Raw genomic sequence first — 20,053 nt, forward strand, 5'->3', positions numbered from 1 at the left:
ATTGCCCAGCCGCCCTTTCCCCCCTACACCCTCTTTGCGCTCACCGCCTCAGCCAACGGATCCCTCTCCCTCTTCTTTCCTCGACGGACGGCAAGCTCTCAACCATCACCGCCGACCGCTTTGACCGACGGCTCCCTGCCGCCAGCGCTCCCTGCCACGGCTTCTGTGGTTTTCGACTCTGCCGCGCGGGTCGCTGCACTTGTGGCCGCCGGTGGTTTCCGTCCACCAGCCACCCAGCTGGCCACGTCGCCCAGAGGGGCCGCCCAGCCTTCCGTGCCCTGTCAGCAGGGGTGGGGGGGGGGGGGGGTTTAGCATTTGCCATCCATCAGCAACAGGCGCACGCGATCTTACCCCTTGATCCTTGCCCACGGCCGTGATGTTTGATGCTTTCCCGTGCAGAATGGTCCACATGATGGTCCAGCGCGCAACGTTGACCTGACTGGTGGAATACGTGGCCGGGAGCACAAGCGCCCCCTTTGCATCGCCCTCCCCCACTGTGCCGTGAATAATCCAGCTGGCCATGCAGCACGACAGAACCCCGCAGGAGTCCATGTCCTGCTGTCGGGGGTGCGACACATAGATGGGGGGGGACGTGGGCCCACCTGCCAGCATGAACCCACAGTGGATCATGTACCGCACCCTGCACACGATGCGCCAGCAAATGTCTTCGGTCCATACGGCCGCGTTCATGTTCCCCGATCGCTTGCCGAACATGGAGTCATAAAAGTAATGCCGGCCATCTGTCCGGTCATACCAGTACGAGGCGAAATGGTTGCGGTTTCTGTGGAGGATGAAGTGGGCGACGTCGTGTTCTGCTGGCAACTGTGGAGGGGGCTCGTTAGCGCGGGATGTGCAGCAGTGCCGCGAGAATGTACAGCACTTACCGGGTGACTGTATGCGGGAGCCAAACACCCCTCCCCGATCAGCAGCGCCTCGCCGGCCATCCACATGCGTCGTAGGGGTTGCCCTGTCTCCCTCCGGGTCACGGCCGCCGACTTTGCCAGGGTGTCGACGTACGTGTATATTGTTGTCAGCGACAGCCAATTGCTTGCGCTCTTCGGCCTGCCGCCCATGTTCCCCACTAGGCTGGCCATGTCGGGCGCGCCCATCCACCCGCTCCCCGCCTCCTTCAGGTTTGGGTAGAGGCCAAGCACGGTCGGCGGCAGAGTGAAGGGGCCAACGTCGCCATACTGGGCCAGGCGTGCGCACTCATCCATCACAGCCTGTAGCGGCATCCAGAAGCCGGGCATCTCGCCGTGGCCGGTAGCGCGCGCATAGGGCACCACTGAGGCGGCTTCGGCAGGCCCTCTCCCCTCTCCACCTCCGCCCATGACTTTGGGACACCCTTTGCATTGAATCCGATGCTCGTCAGGGGCGCCACCTGCCAGTGCTCGCGCGCCTTGGTGTTGTCAAGCAAGTACTCCTCCCCTTTGGCCAGTTTTGGTGCGGCCAGCTTGGGTTTGGGTGCCCGTTGTTTCGCCTCTCGTCTCCCCTGCGCAGATACCCCGCGTTAGCGCAGCACCGCGGCAACGTCCACTCACCCAACTCATACCTGCTTTGCCGCTTCCTGCATGCTTGCGTAAGTGTCGTCTGCGACGCCCCTGTAGCCTTCCCATATGCGGTCCGCTGCCTTCCCCAAAGTTGCCATGTTTTGCCTGATCGCCTTCTTGCCCCCTTTCCCGCCATTGGCCTCTGAGCGCGCGAGCTTTCTGAATAGGTGCATGGTTTCATCGAGCAGCTTTGAGGCCTCGGGGCCGCCTGTGGCTTCGTACCTCCCCTTGAACCCTCCGTGATAGTCCGCCATTTGGCAGGCCTGGGTCAGGCGAAGAGATAGCGTGGCCATATCCTCCACCCAATTCCTATCCCTGTCCGATCCCTCCTTGTCCGACCCCTCCTCCTCCGACCCCTCCTCCTCCGCGGCTGCAGTGGGCTTGGCCCTCTTCTCGGGGGGCGCTTGCTCCGGCTCCCCCTCCTCTGCGCGCTTGCGCTTCCCAGCCTCAGCCGCCCCCGGCGCCTTCTCCGCCGCCTTCTCCGCCGTCTTCTCTCCCACCTCCTCCCCCATCCCTTCCGCCGCCTCCATGGCCACCTTCCCCGATGCCCCCTCGCCGACCCCGCTGACTGGGGAGCCAGAAAGCGCCTCGATCTGAGCAGCCGTGGGCCCTGGCCCCTCCCAGCCGTTCTTGGTCACGCCGGGCACAGATGCCAGCGGGTCCCCGGGCCTTTCTTCCGCGAAAAGATCGTCGATGCTCACGTCCTCGCGCCAACAGAGCTGAATGCAGTCCCAGTACAGCGAGAAGCTTGCCACTTCCTCCTTGCTTGCCGTCTTGCCAAAGGTGCGGCCATACGGCGAGTATGGCGGCCAGCCCATGACAAGGAGGGGGTTTGTCAGCGCGCGGACCTCGCCGGCCGCTTCCATGTTTGACCGGCTAGGGCCGGGCGCCTTTGCCGCCGCTTGGCTGCGAGTCCCCATCTTTGTGTGGGTGTGTGGGTGTGCGTGTGTGTGTGAGTGTGTGTGCGTGTGTGTGTGAGTGTGTGTGGGTGTGTGTGTGGGGGTGGGTGTATCTCCGTCTTCCAAGAGCTGGCCGCACTTAGCTGCTTAGCCAATCCGCTGGAGGTGGCGCAGTCGCGGCCCAGCTGTGGCATGCCGGTTACATGTCCACACTGCTGCTGTGATGATCGCCGCATCTCCAAGACCACACTGCTACACGAAACGTCAAGCGCTTGCAGCGGACGACAGCCCCCCGGCCAGCGCCTACCTCCTTCCAGCTCAAGCCCGGCAACTCACACAGAGCACGCTCTGAGAATGCTCAGCGCTGATGAGGTGAGTGGCCGCTGTGTAGCCGTGGGCGTCTCTGCCGGGTGTTGACCGCCTGGGCTCGCAGCCCATGCTGAGCACGGCCGCCGCTTGCGGGAGGTCGACCAGCATGGGGTGCGCTGTCTGGGCATGCTGCAGTGCGCTGATCTCGAGCACAACCGCCGCTTGCGGGGGGGGTCGACCGGTATGGGATGCGCTGCCTGGGCATGCTGCTGTGCCGCGTCGGTGATTGCGATCGCGAGGGCTGGGCCGCTAACACCTTCCCCCTCCCCTTCCCCTCCACCACGCCACAGGCCACGCCCCCCGTTGCACCCACCGCGGTCGAGGCTCTTCTGATGGGCATGGGGGAGGGCTGCGCCACAGCTATCTTCGGCAACACGGTGGCCTTTTTGTATCCGCTGCTGGTAGACGCCGGCCTTGCCGCCCGGGATGCTAGCCTAGAAGACAAGGGCAAGGCCATTGGCCTTTTTTCAAGGAAGATCAAGCAAGACAACTTCACCCTTTGGGGCTGGTGGATCAATAGGCCAACGCGGTCCCGTCACCACAAGAAGCGCGCCAAGCACCACATTGGGCGCCAGTCCGACATCATCGCCGCGATCACCGATGGCGGTCTTACTGCGGCCGACTTCTCGGTCGACCCCCGGCCCTCCGCTAGCCGCCCGGCTGTTCACATCGTGGTGCCAACGCCCGCCTCGTGCGATGGCTGGGAGGGCAAGATTGTCTATGCGGGGTTTGGGAAGAGACCGACGAAGCCGAGGGGCCTGGATGGGCTTGAGCGAATTGAACCCCGGGGGGGGGGGGGCCGACATCTACATCCGCGACGAGCACGGCGCCCTTGTGGCCACAATCTCATACAATAGCGCGGGTCGTCGCGAACATGACCTGCGGCTGGGGCTCATCGTTGAGTCCTGTGGATCCCGGCCGGCTCTGGTTCGATGGAAGGCTTCAAGGGGCACAATGCACGCCACGGGGCTTCGTCGTGGCGTCAAGCCCTCGGGATATGCCTGGGGGACGTTGCACTATTCAATGAAAGGAGGGGCTGACATTTCGGCAAAGAAGTTTCGCGTCGCCAGGGGAAAGGCGTTCACCAAGTGATTGCTGCGGGAGCTCACCAAACCCAACCCCACCGCGGCGGCCTACCCGATGATGTCCATGCCAGAGGTGTACGGGCCACAGTCCGATGAGCTCCCCCCCGCTGTTTGCCACGACCAACTATCAAGTGGTCGTTCACTCCAACCCGTCAGACGACGGGGTAGCCGGCGAGCTGAACCCGCACCCAGGCCACGCCATATGGAAGCTGACCCCCAAGGAGGAGCTTCCGGAGGAGCTTCAGGCCCGCAAGCTATGCACGCAATGGGTGGCAGGCTACGTCGCGCTCCGCCAACCGTCGTCGGCGAGTGGATATTTGCGCTGCCAGAGCAAGGCTTCTACTTGGTGCTGCAGCCCGACTGCATGTGGACGTGGATGTCTGACAAGCTCCACGGAACGGCGGTGCTTGACACGTCCGGCGGCAGTCGCCACACGGCTGTTGTGACGCTGCCCCTGGTGACGGCCGCGGCCATCCGGAAATACGGCCTCCCAGATGAATAGCTGCGCCGCCCCCAGCAGCAGCGGCCCCTCGTGCGTAGATTTTGTAGACCTTGCCTGCCCTGCCTGCGTAGATTTTGTAGACCTTGCCTGTGCAGAAAGGCCCCATTAATAGGCGAGTTTGGCGCGCAAGAGTCCGATGTGGCAAGGGGCTCGCTCCAGTAGCGCGGGCGAACGTGATGGACCGGACCTCGCTGTGAAACTTCGGCGGCTGGAGGCCTGAGCTGCCCATCCTGACCTCGCCCAGCGTGTCTCTGTCCTGCGGGCGCCGCGATGACACGCACACACAGTAGCGCTGGACTCGTGACGGTAGCGCGGGGTGGGGGCTAACGCCTGTAAAGCCACGTTAGCGCGGGGTGGGTGCTAACGCCTGTGAAGCCAAGTTAGCGTGGGGTGGGTGCTAACGCCTGTGAAGCCACGTTAGCGCGGGGTGGGTGCTAACGCCTGTGAAGCCACGTTAGCGCGGGGTGGGTGCTAACGCCTGTGAAGTGACGTTAGCGCGGGCATGGGTGTTGCTCACCGTGCCCCAGGGCTCCGCGTCTGCAGACTTCTACCTTCTACATGGTTGTGAGCAGACAAATTCCAGACCGCCGAGACCAAGCTCATTCTTACAATTGCGCGCAATTGCGCACACTTGCACCCTCGCACATTCAAGGCAAACCCCCAGCCAGTCTCTGAAAGCCTTCAGCGCTTCGCAGGTAACGGGAGTCCTGGATCCTCCTCGAGACCAGGCCCCTTGCTCGGCCCCCTTGATCTCACCACCTGCCTGCACAGCACGGCACAGCACGGCCATCATGTCATCACACCAGGCGCTCCAGGGGCACCGGCGGGGTGGCTTCTTTACGGGAGCAACCACACCACGGCGGAAGAGGAGGAAGGTTGCTCCGGTTACCCCGCGGCTGCCCATAAATCCGCCAACCGCTGTGCAGACACCAATGCAACCCCTGCAATTCGATTTCCCACGTTCTGTCCAGCGCCACTTGCCCCAAGCAATTGCAGACATGGTTGGCAAGAGCTCCGGCGATGAAGACGGGCAACAGCACCAGCAGCAGCGAGGGCTTTCACCCGTGGACAGGGGTCTGCAGCGCCCACCAAACCTCCCCGCGCCCATCCCTTTCCGTTTTCCCAGCACACCGGGTGGGTCCCTGGTGCTTGAACCCCCGCCACCACCACCAGTTCAACGACCCCGCCCGCAAACACATGCTGGCACCAAGGTTTCCCTTCACCGAGTCTTCCATAATCAAAATCAAGCTCAAAGGGAGCGCCTGACAACGTTCATCGGCAATGTTCACGTCCTTGCGCGCCACACCACCTTCTTTCTCAAGTACTACCTTGGTGAGTTTTTGAGGCACACTGTATATTTCCCATAATATTTCCCATAACAATGTCCTGACTACTACGTCTGCCCACCGCAGCTGATCATCCTCTACGCGATTTCCCAGACATCACCAACAAGCACATCAGTGTGATGTTGGAGCTGCTCCACAATCCAGGCTACAACGGCAATCCAGTCATCGCGCAAGAGTTGCGTCCACGGGGTCAAGAGTACTGTGATGTTCACGGATTCGCCCCCATCCGCATGCGATATTGCCAACAGACCGCAGCGTACACGGCTATGAGCATCTTCACAAACCTCAAAGTTAACGTACAAGAGCATTTCATGCAAATGTTTCTGCGCTACGTCAATGAAAGGCTTGGTTTGAAGCAAGTGCAACGGCATCTCCGGAGAGCGCAGCAGCGACACTATTATTGTCATGTCCGTCAATTTACAAAGTACGCGACGTTTGAAGAGTACCCAACCGAAGAGGAGCTTGCACGCCTCACACGACTTGAGCGGACCATCCTCGACGAGTTATGGGCTCTGTTTCCTCCCCAGGATGAGCTGCTTGCGTACAGCCTTGCGGTGGATGCAATGCCATATTTAGGTGGGCTATGTCCCGTACATTTACCCCACCCCCCCCCCCCCCCCCGCGGCTTCCTCTTTTGTCTAATCATGGTCCGCACCTGCCTCGCCTCATCACAGGTGCCTATTGTGAGCTCTCACGCCCCTATGAGCGCCGTGGAATGCGACTGTTTTCCGCTATCCCGCTGCGCAAATCTCGAATCCAGTCATCTGTTCGGATCGACACGCTGATCCTAGCCATTCATATCCTGGGTTTGAGCCAACGTCGCATGGGGAAATTCACCGATGAACGCAAGCGGGAGCTGTGGGGGCAGTTTCTCAACGTGAATGTAAGTCTCTATCCCTCTGCGCTTATTTCACTCACCTCACCTCGCTGAATGACGGATTGCAGGACAAGGTCTTCAAGGATCGAAAGAAGCTTGGTCTCAAATTTGATGGGTCAATCAGCACAAACGGGTATTCCGCTACCATCCACTTCAAGAAGCCAGGGCTCAAGTATGGGCATCGGGCCCGGAAGCGTAGCAAGGCCCAAATGCGGGAAGAAGTCAAGCAGCTGTATTTTGAGCACCACATTGCCGAACTACGGGAGGCTCCAAACATCGTCAGCATTGATCCGGGCAAGCGTGACCTCTTGTTCTGTCGAGACATCAAGAAGGAGCGGCCATTTAGGTACATTTCAGTTGACTACTACTGCCCCGCTGTCGCCGCTGTCCCCACTGTCGCCGCTATCCCGATCAACGCCCTCCTCAACCCTGTCCCCGTTCCCATCCCCACTATCCCCCCCCGTCACCATCCCCACCATCCCCTTTGTTTGACATTCCGTTGCCGCGTTCTCACAATGCACCACCCCATACCAGATACACATCCAATCAATGGGCAGTCGAGACAAAGTCTCGGTACTTTCGAAGAGACATGACAGAGCGAAAGATCAATGCCGGCATCGCTGAGATGGAATCACATATTCCGTCGCACAAGAGCATGAACATCAAGGCGTTCTCAGCGTTCATTGTGGATCACATACATGCGGGTATGATGTATCATGCATTGTCTTCAAATTTGGTAACACGTGGGCTGACATCCATCCATATCCCAGATCCCGCCCTGGATGAGTTTTACCAGGATGAGATTCACGTAGCTCGCAGATTCAAGGCGTTCTCACTGCGGCAAAAGTCTGAGAGCAAGCTCATCAAGAACATGCGACACCTGTATGGAAAGCATTTTTCGGTCATCTTGGGTGATTGGAGCGACACTGGAAAACCATGCGCTTTCAGGAGTCATCAAAGACCAAGGGGTGAGTGACCATCATTGTTTTTTATGTATTTTAATATGCTAACTCATCATCATGGAAATCAGATTCCGCACACTCTTTGCAAGAAACGGCATTCCATGGTACTTGCTAGATGAGTATCGAACGTCTTCCGTGTGCCCAGACTGCCACGGGCGTGTGAAGAAAAACATCCGACGCCGGCTGTCACCTCGGCCGTGGCAAGCTCGAAAGGGAAGAATGGAATTCGTCCATGGATTGGTGGGTTGCCCCAACCCCGAATGTATCAACCAAGACTGGACGCCATTTGAGATTCCTGGAAGAAGACAACCACTACAACTACGGATGAAAGTGCACAATCGGGACGTCCTAAGCACCAAGAATTTCCTCTCGATTGTGCGCTCAGTGGTGTTTGGCATTGATGGCCGCAGACCAGACGCATTCTCCCGTAACCGGTAGTCTAGATTTCACCCCATCCCATTTTCCGTGGTGGTTATCTGCCATCCACATCATTGTACCTCTGCCTGAGGCGTCGCCGATGTTGGCAACTTGTACGGAATACGAACAGAATACATTAGACCGTAGCGGCGAATTTCCTGCCGTTGGCTTAATGACGGAGGTTAGCATCGCTCATTCCTGAACCGCGTTTTCCTTAACCTCCACTTGCAGATCTCCGCTTTCCCGCGCGGTCAAGTTGCCAAGTGGAAAACGTGTCGGTCGGCTTCGTCTCCACAGCCAGCCAGCGCTGCCCCCACACACATGGCCCCCACCGAAAGTCTCCATACTAGCAGGTAGTCCTTATGCAGAATAGGAACGAGCTAGCCAGGTCGAGCTGCCAGCGCCCCCCTCGCTAATATATAAAGCGTGCTTGCTACCCTTCCCCAGCTCCTCTGACGGTCAAACGACAAATTGGGAAGCACAAAACCGTTGCTGATATCACATACAGTAGGTCCAAACTAAACCGCCCCCGTCAACCAAACCCGAGCCCGCCATCCCAGCGAGCCTTGTGCCTCTCCTCCTGTCCAGCGCAAGCCGGAAGTGTTCTGGCGAGGGAATCTTGGAGGCTTTCATCGACGCGCTCACGTCACAATACTCGACATCCTTTGTCTGTGCTCTGGCTCTCTTGCTTGGCGCTAGGAGGCCATTTCCTTTCGAGCAATAACATAAGTGCGGAGCAACATTTTGGCGATGACAGCTGAACTGGCGAACGGAGTCAAGTCTGAGACGGGACCAGACGGCGTCCTGCTTCCCGGCCACGGGGCCCAGAGTCCTTATGGGTCGCTCGAGTCTCTATCGCGAATGAGCTCTGAGGCTTCGGCACCTGGGGATCCTGTTGCCGTTGAACCAGCAACTCCGGCGCCTCCATCATCTGCACCGGCGCCGCTTGGAACTTTGCAAACCCAGTCGTCGAACCCTGCTCTCATTCCCACACGTCCATCACCGAGTACAGGCCTGACGTTCGACGCGACGGACCTTACTCTGTGCAGTGGGGTGTCTCCTCCGCCCTTGCTCCCTGTAAACCCGCAACACCTCGAGAGCGTTCTGACTTCGGGCACACGCATGATCAAATACCCATCGAAAAGCAGCTCGAAACCTGCCGAACGACTTATCCGTGTAGACCTGAACTCCCTGCAGATTTTCTGGGAATCGAAGAAGAAAAAGTCGGATCTTCGAGCAGGTGAGGACCGAATGTTGGACGGATTAGCTTAGTACAAGGAGACTGAAGAACAACCTCTCGTAGTTGATTTGCACTCCATCAGAGAGATTCGGTTGGGGCAGAACACGAAAGCTTTCGAGCTGCATGGGAAACGCCCCGACTTGCAGGATAGGTCGTTCTCGGTCATATATGTCGCGTCTGGAGAATACAAAACGCTCAATCTGGGTAAGCTGGATGAAGGGAGGCTGCGACAATGATGCGACTCGCTAAACGCACGACCACAGTTGCACCAAGTCGGGAAGATGCCTCTACATGGGTGTCTGGGTTGCACATGCTCATGGCAGAAGCTGATATCTCCGAGGGTGATCCTGCAAAGCTGCATTACAATATGAGCACTTGGCTGCGGCGGCAGTTCAATGCAGCCGACACTTCGAACAACGGCACCTTGGACCTAGACGAAGTGACCGATCTGATGAGGAAGCTGAATATTCGCTTATCGAAAAGCGAAATTAAAAGTACATTCAAGGTCAGCACCACGATTCCGGATGGGTAGATCGATTTTATGCCTAACGCCTTGTCAATGGACAGATAGCCGATGTGGGGAAGTTCGGAAGCTTGAAGTTTGCAGCTTTCGAAAGGCTGTACAGAGTCCTTCGGTTCAGACCGGAAGTCAGCGAGCTGTTCTCGGCGCTGTCACGCACGAAGCCAGCTCTGATTACATACGAGGAGTTCAAAGTCTTTGCTCAACAGACTCAAAAGGTGCAGATTTTGCCGCAAATGTTGTCGGAGGCCGGGGCTTTTCTGATGCTCAGACGCGGCCCTACAGAACGACTGGACGGACGAGCGATGTTACGAGGTTTACAGCAAATATGCGGGGGCGAACAGCCAAGAAATGAATGTGGATCATTTCAGCGCATTTCTTCTCGCGTCAACCAACTCCATCTTCAACAAGACGCATAACCATGTCTTTCAAGATATGAGCCGGCCGATGACGGATTACTTTATTAACACATCGCACAACACGTGAGTTCCCAAACGTAGCCGTTCTATGGCCCCCGCCCCGCATGAGTTTAACACCGTTATCAAGCTACCTGCTCAAAGATCAGTTGGCGGGAGAGAGCTCTGTGGAGGGATATATCCGAGCGCTTCAGAGGGGTTGTCGATGCGTTGAGTGTACGTACATCCAGCTTTCTTCAACGATCTGCAGCGAAGCGTCTCCTTGTTTCCGATCCTAACCATGATCGATCGTAGTGGACTGCTTCGATGGCAACAACGGGCAACCCGTTATATACCACGGCATGACTTTGTAAGCCCTTGTTGTCGGTTCTGGAGCTCTTCCATGGGTTCTGAAGTACATTATCACGCAGGGTGGGCAAGCTACTCTTCAAGGACGTCATCGAAGCTATCGGCAAATATGCGTTCGTCGCGACGCCATACCCCCTGATTTTGAGCTTAGAGTCGCAATGTGGGCCTGAACAGCAGGCTGCAATGGCCAACATCCTCCGTGAATACTTGGGCGACTATCTTCTTCAGCGACCTTTGGTTGAGAACGCGACGAGTCTGCCATCGCCGGAGGATCTGAAGAACAAGATCATCATCAAGGTATGTAGCGGCATATGAAGGGTGCCTCGTCGGACACCAACGAAACTGATTGCCATGGTTTTCCAGGGGAAGATTCTTGCGTCGGGGAAGTCTGAGATGGAGTACGAGACGGAGGATGAAGAAGAAGGTACATCCCCTCTTACTTGTGGACGGTTTCGGATATGAAGACTAATTCTTTCGCAGTGTTATCTCCAGGAGTAGCAACGAGCCCTCTAGCTCAGGTGTCTAATCTGGTAGACAGCGGTACAGCGCCAACGTTGGTGCGAAAGCCAACCACTCGAAAGTCTCGGAATTCGCAAGGTGCCGAGGAGTCAGCGGAAGCGGCGGCGCAGCGAAAGCGAGCCGGCAAGGAGGAACCGGGACTTGCGCGGAAGAAGTCCTCCCCGAAATTGTCGCGGAAGCACATTGTCGCCAAACCCTTGTTGGAACTGTTGGTATACTGCCAAGGAGTGTCGTTCGAGTCCTTTGCGGCTGCAGCAGGTATGCTAGTGATGCATATGCCGTGTTTGTTTGCGCCGCGTCGCTGACAGTGGGCTTACGTACCTCAGAGCTCTTTCTCTTCAATCACATGTGTTCACTGTCAGAGAAAAAGTCGATAGCCCTGATCCAGCGTCAACGAGCCGAGTACATCGCCTTCACTAAGCGATCGCTAACTCGTATATACCCCGCTGGAACCCGAGTCACTTCGACAAACTACGACCCTATACCCCACTGGGCCGTCGGGGCGCAGATGGTTGCGATGAACTACCAAACATTCGGTATGATCTGTCGTCATGTCTTCTTCAGTCTAGTCCGTATATTGTATGCCAACAACCTAGCTCTCAGACAAAGGAATGCAGCTGAATACTGGACTGTTCAGCCTTAACGGCCGCTGCGGTTACGTCCTGAAACCGACAGCGTTGAGGAACAAAGCGGGGCCGAAGCCAGATCCCATATCGCTGACGATCAAGATCATATCCGGCCAGCAACTGCCAAAACCGAAGGACAGCACTGGCAAAACGGTCATTGATCCTTATGTGGAGTTAGAGATTGCGGGCGGTGATACGGACTGTATCAAGTACAGGACTAAAGCGATCAACAATAATGGTAGGGTGGTCACTGTACGGCACGTCTAATTTTAATCTACGGCATTCTGACGAAACGTTTCCCGGGCATGCAGGCTTCAACCCTATGTGGAAAGAAGAATTCCGGTTTAACATCGCTGATCCTGAGATGGCTCTGCTGAGGTTTGTGCAATCAGTTTTTCTCATTGATCTTGGCATTCGCAATGCTGACATGTGCGTCACGTGCCAGATTCTCCATCTTCGACATGGACGTCAAAATGACCAATGACTTCATTGGCTCTTATACTATACCAATACAGAGTCTCGAACAAGGCAAGTGACATCTTCCTTTTCACATACATTTATCTGGCGCATCATTTACACCACTGCGTTTCATTCACAGGCTACCGCCACGTTCCGGTGTACAACTGGAAAGGCGATCTCATCCGCTTCTCGACGCTATTCATCTACGTCCGCATTATATCCGTCCCCTCGACGAAGTCCTCGTCTTCGACAGCACCACCGACGGCGGCATTACAGTTTGGAAATCCGTTAGCAGGGACAAGCGAGCCCGCACAATTGACCACCGCCGTCGTCGGGAATCCCGTACCTACCACAGGGACTACCACCACTCAACCGCAACAAGCCAACGGGCTCATTGGCACCGTCTACGCGCGGTGACATTTCCACCGATTTTCATATGGTGGAAGATCCACAGTTGGACGAAGATATGAGCCCGTTTTCAACATCAATGTTGCAGTAGATGACATGCATATTGCCCTGGGCTTTTCCCATCCACGTTATCCTGTATATAGTCATGCAGCTATTCATTGTGTACATAATTCTGAATCATCGGTCGCAAGGTTATCAACACAACAAGAGAGGAAACAACGCATGGCCTACGGTCTCCGTCCGCCTCCACATACTTGGAATGGATATGAAGTATGCAGAAAAGTATCGCCTGAAGTGGAGGAACCTGTCACTCAGGACTGAGGGGCTGTCAATCCTGATGTGACGTTTCGCGTTCCACTGGCTGGCAAGGGATTCCGCTGATTGACAGGTTCGCCGCCTGCAGAACCCATTCCGAAGATGGTAAAACTAACGGAAGCTCAGGTGCTTGCCAGAGCACGAGGGTCTTCCCGGACCGCTATTACAGACCTAGGTGAGGTGCGGTCGCAGACTTGCAAGTGCTTTCGCGAGCTGACCCAATTTCGTATTCCCAACTCTCCGTCAGCAAGTGTCAGAAACCTCAACCTCTGGGGTCAGAACCTTTCCGATGTGTCCATATTGCAGCGGTTGCCTAATTTGGAGGTCTTGTCGTTGGCCATAAAGCAAGTATTGCAATATCATACCGTCTGCCTTGGCTCTTGCGAACAGGGAACGGGACATGAAAGCTAACATGAATCGTACTTTTTCCTGCCAGTTCACTAACAACTCTCACATCCTTCAAAAACCTCAACAACCTCGTCGAGCTGTATCTACGGCGCAACAACATCTCCGACATCCGCGAAGTGCAGCATATCCGACATCTACCGAAACTGAGAGTACTATGGTTGAGCGAGAACCCGCTGGCCGATGATCCGGATTACAGGAAGAAGACGATCGCGTTGCTGCCGCAGTTGCGAAAGTTGGATGATAGGGATGTGACGGAGCGGGAACGGAGCGAGGCCAAGGCTTTTGGTGGGGTAGGGGATTTTGCATGTGAGTGTATGGGCAGGGCAGATGGGCAGCTTGATCACTAGCTTCAGGATGTTGATTTGGTCTTGCAGCAGAGGAAAACTACCAGCTGCAGAGCCCGCATTCTGCAGGACACGCCTACCAACCATCGTCGTATGGCGGAGCAGCCGTCTCTCCATCGCGGCCGACGGAAGCTGCATCTCCACGCGTAAGAAGAGATATCACGCAGCCACCACCACGCCCACCGCATCTGGATACTGGGCGGGAGGAACAACATTTGAGTGGATCAGGGATGTCGATTGTCAGCGTGTCGCCGACAAGGCTTGAATCGCAGCAGGTTGGGAGGCCACAACATGATCGGAGGGATCCGGAGATACATGTAAAGACGCATTGCCCGGCCTTCCTTGCCCTGAACGGTCATACATTCTAAAGCACATTGATCAGAAATCCAGCGCACTAGAATCAATCAACAAATCCTCCGCCCAACCTCCACCAACAAACAACACCCCCTACCCCGCAAATACCAACAGGCGACAGTCAGCCCAGCCCGTCGGCCGCCGCGCACTACAGGCCGAACCGGCACGCATTGAGTTTGAGCCATCGATACAAGGTGCAGGGTATGACAGACCACAGCGCGGGCCGCAATCAGCGGGGGCAGGCGCAGTGATGCAGTCAGAGCATAAGAGGAGACCGTCGTGGCTGACGAGACCGGGTGATGTGAGTGGTTGATCATTCATTCTATAGGCATGATGCGATATCAATTAGGTTCCATTGATTTCGGCTGGTTAGTCTGGGACAGTGAAAGACCGTATCAGGGCGGCGGGGATCCCTGCGATCGCTGAAGCTGAAGAATCGAATGAGGGGACTGAGGACGCACTGAAATCGAAAACGGTACGCTCTTGGTCTCTCTTTGCAGGAACGCATTTTCTTCTGAGACGTGCTATCCTTCCAATCCAGAACAACATACTGTTCGCCGTTCTATCGTTGCTGAAGGAGCTAGATGCGCCAGCTCTGCAAGTCGTCGGATACGAAGTTGGCGAAGCGCTTGCTCAGACGAAATAGCCAACAGACGTTTATGTATTGTGGACGACGCTGTTGTTTTTTGGCCACACCTCCGCATGCAGGAGGTTGCACATGCGTATTCGAGTGGGACTGAGCTTTTCACATTTTGATGAGGTTTCTTAGATTATATGGACACAATGTCATTATAGTTGTCTCACTCAATGCCCTCGATTAAGGTTCGCTTTACGGGGCGTGTGACTCCATAACCTTCTCCCATACCCTTTTCCTCAACCCCATTATACGCCCATAATTACGCCGTTTCCGCCCCTCCTGTCATACAGTGGTTTCTCAGCGGCTAATAGGGCGCCACGCCTGCCAGCAACCTCCTTTGAACCAGCTTGCCGCTATGTCGTTATGTCATCTTAACAGATTATTGACCTTTCGCTGTCATCATGATCCTCAGTATCAGTTCCAGTTGGTGGTTCATCGAGAACTCCAGCGACCCGAATATTGCAGCTCTGTGCTAAAAACATCATGAAGAAAGAGCGTAAAGAGCATCCGTCCTTCGGTGTTGTTGCTACCCATCGAGGCCTTGCATACCTATTTCGCATTCTAGATCCTGGACTCCAATTGAGGATTGTCCACGATGTTTCGCTGCAGCGGCAGCACGTTTCGTAAGATCTCCCAAGAAACTGTCCGCCAATCGAAGCATGAACTACAAAGAAAAGAGAATGGGAAGACACGACTGCATTTTATCGATCGTGGGCGGCATTTGCTTTACCTGCTCGGTTTCTGGCGTTAGTCGACAATGGGGTGCCAATTCGGCTAACAACTCATTCAAAAATGTCGGTCCAGCAGTGACAAGCGAGTCGACCTCCACTACTGATTCCTGAGTAGCCAGTGACCCATTGATACTCTTCTCAGCCAGTCTCTTCTTTGGAGCAGGGTCGTCGGGTACCACATGCGATGGTGGTTGATATGTCTCATGCAGCGAAGGCTTCGTCCCTCGCCTGGGAGGCGCCCTCTTGACAACAAATTCCGGAAGCGCGGCCATTCCGTGCGAGGGCTCGCCGGACGACATTTGCCAGAGGAAGAAGTTCGATGAGTGGTGGTGTATTGCTTTCTTGGGAGCTTTTTGCGCCGCTTTCTTATCAGCTTCCGTCGTTACGTACTCGACCATTGTTAGTATGCGCCCGGGTATAGGAGGCGGTGATGGAGGACGAGCTGCCCCCGATGCCGATCCAGCGGTTGGCGGATCTTGCAGCGGGAGAGCTGTGCAATGCCAGCATAAGTAAGTCAACAATCGTCTGGGAATTAATAAAGCTTAAAGTTACCTCCTCGTGGTCGACGCTTCCCTTTTCCAGTCCCTACGCCTTTCCCAGTCCCTTTTCCGATACTTTTGCCGATCAGAAGCTGCAGCGCAGATTTCTGTGTGCAAACTGCAATGGCGAGACAGAATGACGATGCAGCGAAATTTCTGTTACATGGTGTTTTACCGGCGTTTTCACCGGCGACCCGATTCCTTACCTTCATTGATAGGTGTGAAACCTTCAGGTCTGACCGGTCCAGCCGAAGGTGAAGCCATTTCCTGCAGGTGGCCCAGTGGGGGGATAGATGACGTTCGAACCACTGGCCCTCCGACTCGTGTCTGCGGAAGGACATTGGTAGGTTTGAAACGAAACTGGAAACCATCAGGTCCGACCGGTCCAGCCGGAGGGAGAGATATCTCCTGCAGGTAGCCCTCTTGGGGGAGCGGTGACATTTGAACCACTCGTGTCTGCGGATGGGGCCCGGATTGATGGATAAACTGTTGCTCGCCTAGGTCCTCCTGAGTCCGCAGGGACGTTCGCTCCATGGCACCTTGAGGATTTGCAGGCATCTCAAACTTGTCGGGCTGTGCACTCGCCGCGAATTGCGATGGGCCAACATGATCCAGAGGCCCGTAGGCTCTATCCATTCCCAAACATCGTTAATAGCGAGCTCACTAAAACATTCGAGTCTTGCACGAACATACCCGTATAGGTCAGGATGAGTATCCGGCATATGAAAGTGCAGCTGCAGCTTCCGCAGCCGCAGCTGTTAGTCCTGAGTTTGAGAATGGTATAAGGCACCCATGAACAGTCCGAATTGGTTGTTGCGAGACAGGAAACTCGGTAGTGGACCGCATCGCTGATGCACTCGAATCCGCGACTAGCACTGGCTTACCGGGGTTGGCGCAATATTGCATTTGACGTTCCCTTTGCCTCACCATGGTTTTGAATTGAAGTAATTGCATATACGCAACGAGGATGTTCCAAACGCTGGGGGGGACTTTCTCACTTTTTTGCTGTGCCAGAGTCGCCACGAAATCGAATAGCGACTCTGAATGCCCATGCACCATCATCAAGTTTTCTTTGAGCTTCTGAATCTCGGCCATCAACTCCTCAGCTTCCATCTTTTCATGTACTTTTAGTGCCCCACGCCTTGTGCGATACGCGGCCTGCAAGGTTTCGTAGAGCGCAGCTTCGGCAGTGCTAGGTTTTCTAGTAGCCAATGGAGCCGTCGGCGTTTGAAGCCTCTCGGTAGGTGCGCTGGTCGTCCTCTTTGAGCTGAAAGTCAAGCCTCTCGCATCCAGTAGCAGTGGTCCCGGTGTATCACACCTCTGTGGGTGGTATCCTCCTTCAGCGACAGCGGCATCTCTTGATGCAGATTGTTGATACTGATGATGTTGCTGTAGCGTAGAAACTCCATATGCTGGATTGGGATCCGGCACTCCAAGGTGCCGTGATGCACGTTGTGCAACGTGTCGATATTGATACGAAAGGTCGAACGGAGCCGTAATGGGGCTGGGTCCGCGCGAATGGTCCAGCACTGACCGATAGTGCATCGTCGGTGGGATGGGTCGATGTGCACCTTGCGGGCACGGAGATGAGTAGCGGGTGAGGGATGGCGTTCCAGTTTCCGAATCTGCAAACAACGATTCTATGCTGGCAATCGGCGAGGGACGCGCGGACAAGAAGGTCGCATGATAGTGAGGAACTTGGGGGGTACCTACAGCGGTTGCGACCACACCACTTGAGCGGCGTACGTCTCCCACCATGCGACTTCCAGAGGGTCCTGGGGATCGGCTCTCTACATAATCCAGAGGCAGCGGTACCACGTATCTTTCTCTGTCAAAGGGACCCCCGAACGTGCAGCTTCCATGTTGTGCAAGATATGAGCCTCGTCGGTGGGTAACTCGGAGATTCGGTTTGTCCCCATTCCTCGTCTACGGTCGCTTTTTTACGAGGGTCGAACATTATACTTGTGACGGTGACCTTGCAGAACGGATCCTTGAGCGGGGATTTTCTTGAACTGATCTTCGTGGGAAAAACAATCGTCAGGACATCTCAGGACATCTCAGGACATGGCCTGTTGGGAGTCGGGGCTCGTGTCCGATTTCTGTTTCGGACGAGAACGCGCGACATAGTCACATTCAAAACGTTGATTTCCACCAAGGATGGAAAAAGAATGTCAACGATAAAGCCTGGACACCTTACAGCGAATATCGAGATGCTTCTCATGGATTGGAAGGAGTGTTCTTCGCAGATGATCAACGTAGTTGCGTTCAATATACTACTTGAACGACCAGATCCGGAATCGGAGGACCAACTGGGTAGCGGATGGCTCGAAGTCGTTGTTGTTCCTTCATAGACCTACTTGAAGTGGCAAATCTGGCGACGGCAAAGCAGAACCGTAATATCGCGGTGATGCATTGTGAAGATGTGATCATTGTCGCTCAACATAGTGTCGTCAACGATCGAAGGCGGTGGCCCTGGGGCTGGCAGCCAAAGGTCAAGCGGTTTGCGTTGCTGCAATGATCACTCTGTCATTGACGCTTTCTTCAAGGCTCACCGGGGTTACGCTTGAATTTGATTTCCATTTCATGCGGCGACAACTCTTAATGACAGTGCGGCCGATTGAGAAAGGGTTCCAGAAGACCAGAATCATGACGGCCGCTGACTTCCGACCATAATCCTAGGATGCGCCTTCCCTCAGACTCACCTACACTTCCGCCGGTCACGTCGATAACCCTGTGTACCTCCAACTCAACATGGTGGAGAACGTTTGAGCCCCTCTGAGCAAACCCTTCACTTCGCGCACCAGAAACCGAGAATCAGGTTGAAGACAATCTCAATATGGCTATCTGTACAAGTGAAGCTCTGTCTAAATAAAGGTGCAGAGGACTAAAAATGGTGCTACGCAGTGTAGGCCAAGTAGTATGAGCCCTCGTGGAAAGGGCCATAAATAACTTGAAAGCTTTCCTATGCCTCATCGCAGAGAAACCCTCCGCGTTGAGTGGTTCGCGCCGCCCCCAAAAGCTTGCGATTATGTCCAGATGACATAGGTTTCCCTCGACATCTGGTATCTTTTGGCGCCGACACGAAAGTCTAACGGAGTGAACACCGGCAAAACATTGAACTCATAGCGGGGATTAATAAACAGATGGGCGGTGTGCGTGTCGGGTCGGAGTTCGATTAGATCTCGTCGATGTCGAACTCGACGTTGACCTCTGCAAAAGCCAGTGTCAACTATGTTAGTCGCCGGCTCGATTGATCCAACTACCGAAATTATTGAGATCTTACCATCGTCAGAGTCCTCCATGATCTGCGTGTCGTTGATCTTGATATTGTCTGACAGTTCACCATATGATTTCAACATCCTTGCTTCGTCGGGGGTGTACTTGAGGATAACATCGGCTTTCGAGTCTTGGAAGTCACGGAGACCAAGAAGGATAAGGTCGCCTTGTGTGATCCTAAGAGGAAAATGACATGGTTAGAGAAACAAACCCAGTGGAAAACCCAGTGACGTCGCCCACCAGGCATGTGCGCATGTACGTGATGACCTCAGTCATGCCCTACTCACCAAACCTTCTTCCTGAACGCTCCTCGAATATGTGCCATACGTTTGTCCCCATCCGCACATTGTGCTTCCACCCATCCGTTTCCAAGCATCTTAACTACTGTTGCATATTCCTGTCCTTCCTCAGCGAAAACCAATTCGCGCTTTTCGGACTCGTTCTCGTTCTTTCCCCTGACAACGTGGAGAAGAAGGCCCAGCACTTTAGGTAAAACTGTAGTTGCAGTCGAGTTGGCGTTTAGAACGTCGCTACGCACCTCTTCTTGTTCTTTCCTCCCTTTCCCTTGTTCTTGGGCATGTTGACAAATGTACTGTGGTACTTAGTATCGACTAGTGCTTCTGGGAATTGCTACTAAAGTCGATGTTCGGCGACTTTGAGGTAAAAGATTCACTAGCTGTGTTGCCGTGAACTGTGCTGTTTATACTGTGGTAGCGGATCGACCTGCGGGAACCACGACGTAAATCTGGTTGTTGCTGGTGCGGGCAAGTCAAGAAGTTTGGTCGCTGTGTTCCGCTCATCCACACACTTCATTTCTCGTGGGTGCATGTGACTTGGCAATTAAAATGTCGCAGGGTCGAAGTTGCTGTCGAGTGAAATTAACTTCGCCCACATACGGTACCATCG

General features: G+C 55.1%; 6 protein-coding genes across 6 annotated transcripts; 3 read left to right on the forward strand and 3 right to left on the reverse strand.

Annotated features, from left to right (window-relative positions):
- Positions 1 to 98: 98 nt before the first annotated feature.
- On the reverse strand, positions 99 to 4,634 carry EV422DRAFT_508866 (uncharacterized protein; the record flags this gene model as incomplete). The annotated part of the gene is made up of 10 exons (XM_053068795.1): positions 99 to 278; positions 352 to 822; positions 885 to 1,223; positions 1,322 to 1,492; positions 1,553 to 2,456; positions 2,786 to 3,252; positions 3,310 to 3,576; positions 3,860 to 4,027; positions 4,092 to 4,157; positions 4,185 to 4,634. 10 exons carry the CDS (start codon positions 4,632 to 4,634, stop codon positions 99 to 101), a joined length of 3,483 nt encoding a protein of 1,160 aa, XP_052922505.1.
- A 2,095-nt stretch (positions 4,635 to 6,729) lies between these two features.
- Positions 6,730 to 8,028, forward strand: EV422DRAFT_499949 (uncharacterized protein; the record flags this gene model as incomplete). The annotated part of the gene is made up of 4 exons (XM_053068111.1): positions 6,730 to 6,974; positions 7,163 to 7,332; positions 7,399 to 7,600; positions 7,659 to 8,028. Coding segments are annotated over 4 exons (987 nt in total), but the record flags the coding sequence as incomplete, so codon positions are not given.
- A 1,400-nt stretch (positions 8,029 to 9,428) lies between these two features.
- On the forward strand, positions 9,429 to 12,818 carry EV422DRAFT_541082 (PLC-like phosphodiesterase). Its single transcript, XM_053071180.1, has 13 exons — positions 9,429 to 9,752; positions 9,815 to 9,985; positions 10,053 to 10,249; positions 10,314 to 10,399; positions 10,478 to 10,532; positions 10,594 to 10,828; positions 10,895 to 10,955; positions 11,012 to 11,308; positions 11,377 to 11,586; positions 11,654 to 11,914; positions 11,988 to 12,054; positions 12,122 to 12,204; positions 12,275 to 12,818. Exons 1-13 carry the CDS (start codon positions 9,480 to 9,482, stop codon positions 12,550 to 12,552), a joined length of 2,274 nt encoding a protein of 757 aa, XP_052922507.1. The 5' UTR covers positions 9,429 to 9,479; the 3' UTR covers positions 12,553 to 12,818.
- EV422DRAFT_217377 (uncharacterized protein) lies at positions 12,819 to 13,743 on the forward strand. Its single transcript, XM_053065431.1, has 4 exons — positions 12,819 to 13,033; positions 13,106 to 13,202; positions 13,295 to 13,572; positions 13,644 to 13,743. Coding segments are annotated over exons 1-4 (450 nt in total). The 5' UTR covers positions 12,819 to 12,960; the 3' UTR covers positions 13,646 to 13,743.
- Positions 13,744 to 14,820: 1,077 nt separating this feature from the next.
- EV422DRAFT_217586 (uncharacterized protein) lies at positions 14,821 to 17,034 on the reverse strand. The gene is made up of 6 exons (XM_053065433.1): positions 16,565 to 17,034; positions 16,078 to 16,499; positions 15,885 to 15,989; positions 15,332 to 15,822; positions 15,151 to 15,265; positions 14,821 to 15,073 (listed from the first exon to the last, which is right to left on the reverse strand). Exons 1-6 carry the CDS (start codon positions 16,591 to 16,593, stop codon positions 14,973 to 14,975), a joined length of 1,263 nt encoding a protein of 420 aa, XP_052922509.1. The 5' UTR covers positions 16,594 to 17,034; the 3' UTR covers positions 14,821 to 14,972.
- A 1,650-nt stretch (positions 17,035 to 18,684) lies between these two features.
- Positions 18,685 to 20,043, reverse strand: EV422DRAFT_541091 (uncharacterized protein). Its single transcript, XM_053071181.1, has 4 exons — positions 19,686 to 20,043; positions 19,435 to 19,602; positions 19,155 to 19,324; positions 18,685 to 19,081 (listed from the first exon to the last, which is right to left on the reverse strand). The coding sequence occupies exons 1-4, from the start codon at positions 19,724 to 19,726 to the stop codon at positions 19,047 to 19,049; spliced, it is 414 nt and encodes a 137-aa protein (XP_052922510.1). The 5' UTR covers positions 19,727 to 20,043; the 3' UTR covers positions 18,685 to 19,046.
- Between the last annotated feature and the right edge of the window lie 10 nt (positions 20,044 to 20,053).

Source organism: Fimicolochytrium jonesii, assembly GCF_025526975.1.
Source record: "Fimicolochytrium jonesii strain JEL569 chromosome Unknown EV422scaffold_27, whole genome shotgun sequence".
NCBI lineage: Eukaryota > Fungi > Chytridiomycota > Chytridiomycetes > Spizellomycetales > Powellomycetaceae > Fimicolochytrium > Fimicolochytrium jonesii.